An 11,720-nucleotide genomic window follows, 5' to 3' on the forward strand; every position below is an offset into this window, starting at 1 on the left:
TAAATGAATGATGAATAAATAAATAGGCATTTTCAGAATTGCTGGTTAAGGTTATTTAACTTTTCATAAAGAAATTAAATTTTTCTTGAAAAGGAGAAGATTGGATTCAATGTTAAATCTGGTGATTTTGAGCAGGGAATAGCCATAGCCTTCTGAACATGACTGGTTTAGGTCTTCAATATATCCTAGATGTCTTGCTCACTACTACAGCCTGGTAACAACAGTGCCCAATTGCAGGATTAACAGGAGGTAAAGTGAATTAAATAGTTTTGAAAGCAGATTTACAAGTACAGTGATAACAATGAATGTCACAAATGCAGTGTAAAGACCCAACGTGCTCTGGGAATTATGCTAACCAGAACTTTCTAAGAAATGGCACAACTACACAGCTACAATAAAGATAATTGAATTAGTTACCCCTAAGATTTTGAGTGACATCCAAATTTTAGGACTACCTAAATCATATTTTATGTTAATCAAAATATCACAATTCCTTTCCAGGCCAGTTCACACTACCTGTTATTCTCTTAATGATTAGCGCAAATCTTAAAAATATTCTCTTTATTGACTGATTCTGGGGGATTGGCTTTCTTTTCTTTTTTCTTTTCTCTTTTTAGAATGGGATGATTGTCCACATTCTTTCTGGGAAATGCATGGAAGCTGTGGTGCAAGAAAACAATAAAGACTTGTACTTGCGTCAGTGTGATGGGAAAGCCCGCCAGCAGTGGCGATTTGACCAAGTCTATGCTGTGGATGAACGATGAATGTCAATGTCAGAGGGAATAGAGAATTTTGGCCATCACAGTTCATCTCCAAGTGAACTTAAAGAGCTTATGTATTTCATGAAGCTGGCCCTTTTGTGTTTGTGCTCCTGGTATTAGGAGAGAAAAAAGCTCCATGAAAGAATATAGGAAGTTTCTCCTTTTCACACTTTATTTCATTGACTGCTGGCTGCTTTTTTTTTTTTTTTTAAAGGATCCATTTTATCATTGTCTTCATCACTGGGAAATGATTATTACATAGTATAAAAGATTAGTTGTTTTTCTCCACTGAGCACTTAACAATTGCTTTCTCTCTGGCCTGGACATTCTCTGGCAGCACCTCCAGGATACATAAATCCAATGGATCAATTTATTTGTCTTCAAATGGCCTTAACTTGGATTGTCTGTTTGGCCAACCATGAAAATTAAGGAGTGACGTGGATATAATGGCCTGACATTCCAAAAGCTCTGCATTGGGTTTATGAGCACAAATGTTGTGTGCATTTGTTGAGCCATATCTCAGAAGAAGAAAGGAAGCTGCAGAGAGGAAGTTTACGTTTGGAGAGAAGATGCAGGAGCACTTTGGCCCAATTCTCCAGCTCAACCCAGCAGCTGAAGAGTCAGAGACCTTGGAAAAGTCATTTTCATGTTAATGAGAATTTTCCCCACTATGGAGAATTTCCTTCCTAATGAGAATCTACCTCCATTCGCCCTTCTGTGTCTCTCCTCTAACTTGGTTAACGATGACCGGATTCCGTTGCAATCGATTTCTCTTTAGTCGTTGGTGTCGGGAGTATCAGCACAAACTGAACATTCCCATTAATGAACGTGTTCACAGTTGAGAAACTCTCCTGCTGGGCGTGGTGGCTCATGCCTGTAATTCCAGTGCTTTGGGAGGCCAAGGTGGGCAGATCACCTGAGTTCAGGGGTTTGAGACCAGCCTGGTCAACATGGTGAAACCCCATCTCTACTAAAAATACAAAAATTAGCCGCGCGTGGTGGTGCATGCCTGTAATCCCAGCTAGTTGGAAGACTGAGACAGGAGAATCGCTTGAACCCAGGAGGCAGAGGTTGCAGTGAGCCAAGATTACACCACTGCACTCGAGCCTGAGTGACAGAGCAAGACTCCATCTCGAAAAAAAAAGAAAAAGAAAAAGGAAAAAAAAAAAAGACTCTCCTGATACCTTGTTACAGGGTTTGCACTGACTGGATCAGAAAGAGCAACCTTTCCAAAAAGGCAAAGCTCCCTGGAAGGAAAACTCTTATGACAGGTAACAATCGGGTGTTAATGTTCATGAGAGCTGACAGGGCCATCTCTGAGCCTGTATAACTGTCTGGGACCCTCAAATGTGTCCACAGATTGAATGTTCATAAGTGTGGGAAGAGCACGGCTCATCTGGAGCACAGCAGAGGCTAATAAGAGGTAAATGACTTTCCTTGCCCTGACCTGGGTTACCTAGTTCAGCCATAAGAGTTGCTGAGTGGGATGGGCTCTGCTATTTAAAAAACGCCATTCATATTCATTTTTCCCCACATGGAGTTACCTTTCCACATGGTCAGCTTAGAAATCTTCCCCTAAAGATGCTGATCTCCTTTAGGCTGTCTCAGAACACAGTATCCTTCAAATAAGAAAAACTGGGTGGCAAGTGCAGTGTTTCCAAACAATACCTATCATAACCACGTATTCACTGTCTACCTGCTAAGTCAAGTTTTCACTGTATTTCTCCTTCCTCAGAATACACTCTGGACCTGTGCTGTATAATATGGTAACCACTAACCAAATGCGGCCATTTTAATGTAAATTCATTAAAATCAAAGAAAATGTAGACCTCAATTCCTCGATTGGACTGGCCACATTTCAAATGCTAGCTACCCACCTGTGGCTAGGGTCTACTGTATTGGTGAGCACGGATACAGAACATTTCTTCATCACAAACCGTTCTGTTGGACTGATCTAGATAGATTCATTATCCCTTCTAGAGAAGAGACTTTAGCCACTGTGTTCTTGCTTCAGACCCATCTATATTTAAAACAAGTTTCCCTAAATCCTGAGACTGAAATGGAGCTAAAAATTCTCAGTTGACAACTTTGTAAAGGGTATTAGTGGTTGAAGAAAAAAAAATTTTAAGACCTCTATTTTTTAAATGAATTTTATTATTGGCATTGTGGGCGTTTGAAGTTGCTGGGATAAATTAGTATAATTAAATAAAAGGCTGAATTCAATTGTGTAAGTTGTTGGTGGTAATTAACAAAAGGACCCAGATGGCTTATTGCTTAATTGGTTGAACAAAGCAAGAATGTGGTGTTTCTTGGTTCCTTAACCAGCGCCATGATTTATTACTTTATTACAGAAGTGGCTGTCAACTCAGTCCCTGGCTGGTACTTATAGACCCTTAATTTGAATAAAACAGATGCCTCCATTTAGTTCTAAAAGGACTTTCTCCTTTAGTGTAACCAAGTGTACAAATTCCCTTCTCTGTGAACTCAGCATTTGTTTTATCCATAATGGTCAATTTAAAAGTAGAGAAACTTGTCAGTAGTAAGACTTTACCCCTAGTTTACAAGCTTAGTCCAAGGAGACCAGATTCATGTTTGAAAATTAACCTTCCCTAACAATTCCCAAACTGTTCAGCTAGCTCATAGTGAATGGACATTCCAGGACCTATGACAAATGTTAAAATGATATAGGCCTTCCTCTGTCTGTCCCTCCCTGTTTCTCTCCTCTCTCTCAGGATGAGAACGGGCCAAACCTGCTGCAGCTGAAGCTTATGAAAAGCCTTTAACTTCTCAGCAAAGTGTGACCAGAGGGTGGGACATACTTTGCTTCATTCAGAGACCCTCAAGAAGGCATCGCTGATCACTCTCCTCTAGGCACAGGCCAAGGGTGGCATTGTTTAATGTCTTATTTAAATAAGATCCAGGAAAACCTGACCTGCTGTCTTTGAAGTCATGACTTACCCAGATGCACTAATGCTGAAGCTGTTCAGAGGGTGTGAAAGGTGAGCACCTAATTAGATTATCCAAAATTCTCCAAAACTCTCCAACCTAAGCCATATGGCTATAGCGGGAGCTGCCTCATTCCCACCATAAGATTGCACCCCCTTCCTCCCAGTTGAACACCTGACTCATGTTGGGCCAATCAGCACATTCCTCAGTAATTTTGTTATTGAGACTAAGAAATCAGTCTCTCTACCAGTGACTTAAGAGATAATGTGAGGCTGGGCGTGGTAGTTCACGCCTTTAATCCCAGCACTTTGAGAGGCCAAGACGGGAGGATCACTTGAGCCCAGGAGTTTGAGATCAGCCTAGGCAATATAGCAAGACCCCCTCCCTACAATAAAACAAAACAAAAATTAGCCAGTTTCATAGCCTGGCCTCAAAATAAATAAATAAATAAATAGATACATAGATAGATTTAAAAAATTTAAAAAAGAGATAATGTGAGAATGTTGAGCTCTCAGCAGGCTTGTTTTCTGTATATGGCCCTATGAAGCAGATGAATCCAGTCTGGAGAGTGAATTAGAGACAGGTGTGGGGTGGAAGCAAATATACAAATAGTGGCAGAGACGAGGGTGGGCTAGAGCACCTTGACAGTATTTGAGCTGCTGGTTCCAGTGTGTTCCCCAGGCCTTGCTCCATGCCTGTCTCCGGAGTGTGTGAGACAACCCGAAATGTATTTGTTTAACTCAAATTTTCCTGTGCTCCTCAAATTTTCCTGTGCTCACAAATCAAGTGGAGACTATGTTAAAGTGCAGATTCTGATCTGGGGCCTGAGATTCTACATTCCTGCAAGCTCCTAGGTAATGCTGATGCTGCTGGTCGGAAACCCCCATGTGAGTAGCAAATGTTGAAATGATTTCAGTAGTTTTCTGGGTTTTTCTAAATTGTTACTTAGAGCTCAGAGAATCCTCACTGGATGAGTTCTTGTGCTATTCTCCTTTGCTTCGCATAGATCTCTTTTTGAAGCCACATGGTAGGATGATTTGATTCTATGTTTTACAGGATAATGCATTTTTTTTTTTTTTTTGAGACAAAGTCACCCAGGCTGGAGTGCAGTGGCACAATCTTAGCTCACTGCAACCTCGGCCTCTTGGGTTCAAGCAGTTCTCCTGCCTCAGCCTCCCAAGTAGCCAAGTAGCTGGGATCACAGGCGTGCATCACCATGCCTGGCTAATTTTTGTAATTTTAGTGGAGATGGGATTTCACCATGTTGACCAGGCTGGTCTCGAACTCCTGACCTCAGGTGATCCACCTGCCTCAGCCTCCCAAAGTGCTAGGATTACAGGCGTGAGCCACCACTCCCGGCCAGGATAATGTATCTTGTTCAATGTAATGACAACGGTTGTTAATTCATTTTCCTCTCTTCCCTCAACACTCTTCCTCTTTCCCATTCTGTCTGCTAATTCTTCTCTTTTGACCAGGGGAGTTTTTAAACCTTTTTTGTTGTTCTTGGTATTTGTCTGTGGTCATGTTTTCCCTCCCTCACTTTCTTTATCTTGCCCCCAACTTCCCTCTATTTCTCATCTTTGAGCAAACCTGCTTTTCCAACACCATGTTCTTGTGGTCACTGTTATAACACTCTTCCTTTTCCTCTATCTGGGCGTCCATGCCCTTCTGCTATCAGTTTCAACTGGCCAATCCTGATGGAGTGAACAGCATCAGTTTCTCCAAAGGACTTTTAGAACACTGAGCAAATAAATCAGTAGCTCCAATTTCCAGCTCTTGTTCTGAGGGAATCCATAGTGTGAAGGTACAGAAATGCCATTTAATATGGATTTGGAATAACAGGGCTACTGGAAGTGCTTCCAATACTGATGGGAATATGGCCCTCATCTTGAGGAGGCAGCTGGGGCTCTGGCAGGCAGATCACCCTGTATAGTGGATTTGCATAGCGGCAGCTACAGGGGACTCCCTGGAGAGGGACCAGGACTTGTGGTCTCTGAAAATAGCCACATCTAATAGCCGAATGTGAAATTAGGTGATTGAAAAACAAATCCTGCCAAAGCCCAAGATTTGATTCTCTTAATCCTTCAGTCCTGCAGTAAAGTTAAAGCATGCATAGCTAAGAAAGAGATACCGAATTCATCCTCCAACACCAGAGGCTGTAGTGGTGACATTGGGCGTTCTGGCCCCACCCACCTCCCTCTGGTCTTATAGCTTCAGCTTTCTCCAAAAGAAGTTCCAACTGCCAGTTAGCTGTATTTCTTCACCTGGATTCCACCCACCCCCCTGCCACCCCCTGCCCCACCAAAGCCAGAGAAGACTGCTTTATGATGTGGGGCAGGCCAGAAAAGCCTTGGAAGTCACATTCCCCAGAAGCAGTCCTCCATGGATGACTGATAGGAGTTGGTGTAGAAATACTTCAGCTCCCTTACCTCTTCCATAGGATAGCTCTGAGGTGCATGTTCTATACCATTCCCCAGAGTTTACCATAGGATTAAGCTCTAGTCACCCACAGCAGTGGCTGGCTTGATAATGTATCTTTAGCTGGCTACATTCCGTTCCCCACTTCCTTACTGGTGTTTCCTGGGCTAATCTTCCAAGTAGACCACTTGAACACAAATCTTTGTCTCAATCAATGTCTTCTAATGGGGAAACCCACCCAAACACAATGGCTCGTCCCACCAAAATCTTGCATCTCTAAGAGTGATCTTTATTATCAGAGTTTACTCTTTGTTTCACCAGTAGTCTTAACCCATGCACAAAATAACCCCATTCCCCTGAATTGAACTTGTCCTATAAACTGCAAGGCTAGAGTATGGGCTTCTAGGCAGCTATGCCCACAAGAAGAGTCTGGGGGAGAAGCAACGTACTTGGTCCTTATCCCAATCTTGTTATAACATTAGACATCCTTCCTCCCTGGGGAAAAGTGAATCGGGAGTGGAGAGAGGCCATGAGTGTTTCACTAATTGATGCCCTTCTTGAAGAAACCTGAAGCCTGATGAAGCAAGGTTCCTCCTGCCTCACAAAAAATGTTCCCTGTCATTTTTCAGTTATTTTCCTATAACTGGTACATATCAGTATTAGAGGATAGAGAAGTATACCATAGAAGTTAGGAGTGAAGTGCATGATTGTTTTCCATGATACAGTGAGGGAGATTCAGATATGAGTATTGAGGAAGAGATGGGTTCAAACAATATGATGAAGAGTAAGATGATCAAGAAGGTATCTCTAACGAGGGCAGGAGTGACTTGCCAGAGGAATTTCCAGGGTTAGGTCTCTAGTCCTCAATATAAAGTTATTTGCCTTATTTCCATCACCCCAATCTTTTAGCTAAGACTTCCATAATGACTTGTGCAGGATGTTGGGAATAGAAATCAAGAAACAGGGCTGAGCTTCCTGGACAGGACAGAGAGGGAAAGAGCAGCCTTGTGGTGTTGGATAGACACCAGTAAGACTGGGCATTCAGGCCAGGTGTGGCGGCTCACACCTGTAATTCCAGCACTTTGGGAGGCCGAGGCAGGTGGATCACTTGAGGTCAGGAGTTCGAGACCAGCCTGGCCAACATGGTGAAACCCCATCTCTACGAAAAATACAAAAATTAGCTGGGCATGGTGGTGGCCACCTGTAACCCCAGCTACTCAGGAGGCTGAGGCAGGAGAATCACTTGAATCCAGGAGGTAGAGGTTGCAGTGAGCTAAGATCACGCCACTGCACTCCAGCCTGGGTGACAGCAAGACTCTGTCTCAAAACAAAAAACAAGACTGGGCATTCAGTGGAATCAGAACTCAAAAGCTTAGTGACAGTGGTATGGAAAAGAATTAATACAGATTGTTGCCACACACCACCAAACGGTGCCAATCAGGATATTTCAAAATTCTGTTAGACTATGAACTAGAATTGGGGTAGCAAACTTTTTCTGTAAAGGACTAGATAGGAAATATTTTTGCCTTTGCAGACCCTGTTAACTACTCATCTCTGCCAAAGGAGCCATGGACAGTAATCAAAAAATGAACATGGCTGTATTACAGTAAAACTTTATTTACAAAAACAGGTGGCTGCCAGATTTGGCCAACAGCATAGTTTGTCACCCCCTGGACTACAGTGTTTGACCAAGCTGTAGGAGATAAATCACAGATTCTTTAAAAATAAACAGAAATATTACCAAAGAAATAGTGAATGAGCTTGGAAAATATAAAAATAAAGTGTTTCTCTGTTATAAATAACCAAACAGCAAAAAGTAACAGGGAACAGTGTATAGCATATGTTCTCATTGTGAGCAGACTCCAGTCCTTTTTAGAAAAAAGTTGGAATAAGCAAATTGCTTTTAAGAATCAAATAACAAAACATTGACATTGTAGCTCACAGTCTTCCTTCTTTGGGGAACATAAAGATTCCAAGGGCCTTCACTGTTAACAGAGATTGAGCATTAGCTTTCTTTAGGAGACCACAGCTGCAATAAGAACATGAACATAGAGGGGAGGGCTGCTCAGAAACACAGAGGAACTCTCAGCATCTTAGCCAAGCCAAAGGGATTAAACTGTGCCAAGAGTTACGGTTTTAACACTCGAGTTTTTATCTTACTGTGGTGAAGACATTCACAAAGGGCAAAGCACACACTCCCCCAACACACAAATCTCTTGTGCTTGGGAAGTAAGGACAATCAGACAAGCTCTGGTGTAGGATAAAATCAAGAACCTCTGGTTATTTATATAAACTCTGATCCCTGGCATTCAATTTAGCCAGACTTCAAAACACAAATGGTAGAAGTCAAGCCAAGGAAAGGGACTTCCAAAAGCAAGCCTCGAGGCCAGGGCTATACCAGGCCACCAAACCTCACTCCTTGTGCTCCAAAGCCAACACGAGCTTATAAAACATGTTTAGCAGCCAAGCCCAGGGTGCCTCCTGCCTGTTACAGTCTGTGCTTGGGGCTGTCCAGCTCATCACGCCCCTTCACATGTCAGTGTTGGCATACCAAGGCTGGTTCTAGATAAAACAGCCTGAGGCACCTCACCCTCCTCACACTCATGGACAGCTCCAATCTCTCCAGCCCTATGTCTGCTTTGCATTCTGTTGTTGTACCGGCCATGCTGCTGACCCCAGCTATTACCGTCTAGTGAGCTTCACCATGCACAAGGGACAGGCAGCTGTACAGAGCTGGGTACCCAGGTGGAAGCCACAGTTGAGGCCTATTGACTTTTATCTTGGAGTAAAGTCCTGTTCCCCAGCACTCCCCATGTTGGTCGTATGTAAAGGAATGGAACTCTTTGAGGATCTCCGGTCAACTCTCTGAGAATATCCCTGGCCACTCTCCATGGAAGGCCCTGGCACATAGCTCTAGGTAGTCGGCTGGTTTGTCTGATGGTGGGGCTGCCACTGTCTCCTGAGTTTCCCGCTCCGTGCCCTGACTATACTATCCCCTCATAGACTGGTTTAGGCAATGCCCTCACCCCACAGCTTGTCAGCTAGTCAGGTCCCTCCACCTGCCTATCTGCCACCTCCTCACCTGTTCTCTCTATCCAGAGGACTCCAGACTTGCAGGTGGGTCCAGAGGGACACGTGATATGTGTTGCTTTAAGGTGGCTCTTGTCCCTACACCGTGATTCAATACAGTTCAGCAGAATTATCTTTCAGACTAAGTCGTAGGTTCCTTTTAGCCAAGAGCCATGGTCTGCACTTCCTCGTTTTCCTTTTAGTGGTTACCATGGAGTTGGATGCTTGACTTCATGGATTCCACTAAGGAGGAGATAAAACAGGAGTTAGGATATGGAAAATGACATTTCAGAAGTTGGGAGAAAAATCACGTAGAGGAAAACATGGACATCATTAGACAGTAATATCTCTGTGACCAAACATAGGTACTCACTGCCAGAAATCACAGTAATAACCAAACCGTAAGTGCTAGGGCTGTGCTAGCTCACTGCACACACTATCGCTATGATAATAACAATATTAATATTGTTAACATTGTAACAACATTGCAATAGTTGTTGTACCCACATTATTTCTTCTTATAATCACAATAGGCCAATGATATGAATACTGTTATTATTATATTATCTCATTCTATAGTTGAAGAGTGAGGTTTCCACAGGCAGAGTAATTTTCCTAAGGCTAGACAATTTCAGAAGCGATGGACCTAGATCACAAACCCAGGTTCCTTAGGTTCTAAAGCCTTCACATTTAACTTCCACATTTGATTGCCACCCACTATTTGTGAGGAAAGAAAATAAAAGTGACTCTCCAAATGGAAATGGGTAAAAATAAGGGCCAGGTTGTTTTAGGACCTGCCAAGTTAGGTGCATTGGTTTGCATGAGTTCAGGTACAAAGAGCAGAAGAACCAACTCCCAGGGGCTTAAGAAATAAATATCTTTTGTCATCTCACATGTCCGGTAGAGGACAGGCAGTTCCATGCCTGGTACAATGGCTTCCAGACACGTGTGATCCAGGCTCTTTTTAATCTTCCACTCACCATTTCTGTTGGCATTTGATCCTGGTTTCTATCTCTTTATGGGCACAAGATGGTCGCCATAAGACCAGACATTACATCCTGGCCCCAGAACCCAAACAGAATGGAGAGGGTAGCAGAGGCAAGTTTTCCTCATTAATAACGTCTTTCTCTTTACTGAGAAAGCAAGATCGTTCCCAGAAGCTCCCAGCAGACCTCCCATCTGTCTCATCGGCCAGAGCCCTCTAGCAGCAAGGATGGCTGGCACAGCGGCTAGGAAAGTACCTCAGCAAAGGCAGGAAAAGCTGGGCACGTTGCCACCCAGAACTTCATACAGGTTCTGTGAGCCACGAAGTGGGAGGTGGCTGCTGGATGGCCAGTGACAGTGCCTGCATTTTGAGTTGCCTCCTTTCCCAGGCAGGATTGGGCTCTGCTTCTTTTTTTATCATTATGGATGAAAATTGCAGGACCCTGAGACAGAGACCTACAAAACCCTGTGCTCACAATTCCTGGGTATTATCCATTCAGCTCCTGCCCTCTGCCCAAGTAGGAACCTGCTCAGTTTGGGATGTGAGGAGAGTGCTGTCATCTGGGACTCAGCCGCCGCTGGCATGATTGGTCAGACACTCTGGGAAGCTGTGGTGTTCTGATCTCTTTTATTGCACAGCTTCCAACAAAATTTGTGGCCCAGGTGTGACAACCAGTAGAGCTCTTACTTTATCCTTGTCTCTGAGAGTCTGGTTTCTCCTTGCTTTCTAAAAGAAACATAAAAGGCAAGCAAGCATGGCGTGTAAAAGTGAAAGGGGTGGGCTTCCCATGGGATATATGATGATTTTCTTCCTTTGGTGTAAACATATGATCTAGGAAGTTGCATGAGAATCTTGCTTAAAACAGTAATGACAGCCTTTTCACCCCATCTGCTTCCCATTAGTGGGAAAAGCCATTACATGGTAGTATCAAGGGGCTTCTGGATTTTCTCAAGGCTTTACCATAAGGCAGATGCCTAAGACAAAATCCTCTAACCCTTTGGTTCTAATCCCCCCCTTCTTAGTCTATTCAGAAACCACAGAAGGTAACAGGATCTGGCCGATACTCATGAGGGCTGGGCTGGTAAAGCGAAAACCTTTCTGTGTGACAAATTTCACTGGCTGTGCTTTAGGTGGTTTGCAAAGCAGAGTTAAGTTTCTGGATGATATGTTCACGATTAACAAACCGGATTATAACGCGCTTTCCAGAGTGAATGCTAGTTCTTAGGATTACTTTGTAAATTTATAAACAGTAAATATTCATTAAATATCTATTATTGGGCCGGGCGCGGTGGCTCAAGCCTGTAATCCCAGCACTTTGGGAGGCCGAGGCGGGTGGATCACGAGGTCAAGAGATCGGGACCATCCTGGTCAACATGGTGAAACCCCGTCTCTACTAAAAATACAAAACATTAGCTGGGCATGGTGGCGCGTGCCTGTAATCCCAGCTACTCAGGAGGCTGGGGCAGGAGAATTGCCTGAAGCCAGGAGGCGGAGGTTGCGGTGAGCCGAGATCGCGCCATTGCACTCCAGCCTGGGTAACA

The 11,720-nt window shown here is 43.6% G+C and overlaps 1 protein-coding gene across 2 annotated transcripts in view; it reads left to right on the top strand.

Moving 5' to 3' along the window:
* GALNT15 (polypeptide N-acetylgalactosaminyltransferase 15) overlaps nucleotides 1-4,021 on the top strand; it is a 48,768-nt gene extending 44,747 nt beyond the window's left edge. Inside the window, exon 11 of one of the 2 annotated variants that reach the window (XM_032267201.1) lies at nucleotides 3,500-4,021. In XM_032267201.1, the coding sequence (XP_032123092.1) occupies nucleotides 3,500-3,618 (119 nt within the window). In that variant the 3' untranslated portion in view covers nucleotides 3,619-4,021. Of the gene's footprint in view, nucleotides 1-617; nucleotides 2,990-3,499 lie in introns of those variants that run through there. The other variant, XM_032267194.1, reaches the window with a different exon arrangement.
* Nucleotides 4,022-11,720: the final 7,699 nt, after the last annotated feature.

Source organism: Sapajus apella, unplaced genomic scaffold (assembly GCF_009761245.1).
Source record: "Sapajus apella isolate SASKATOON/1434 unplaced genomic scaffold, GSC_monkey_1.0 scaffold4, whole genome shotgun sequence".
Classification (NCBI taxonomy): domain Eukaryota; kingdom Metazoa; phylum Chordata; class Mammalia; order Primates; family Cebidae; genus Sapajus; species Sapajus apella.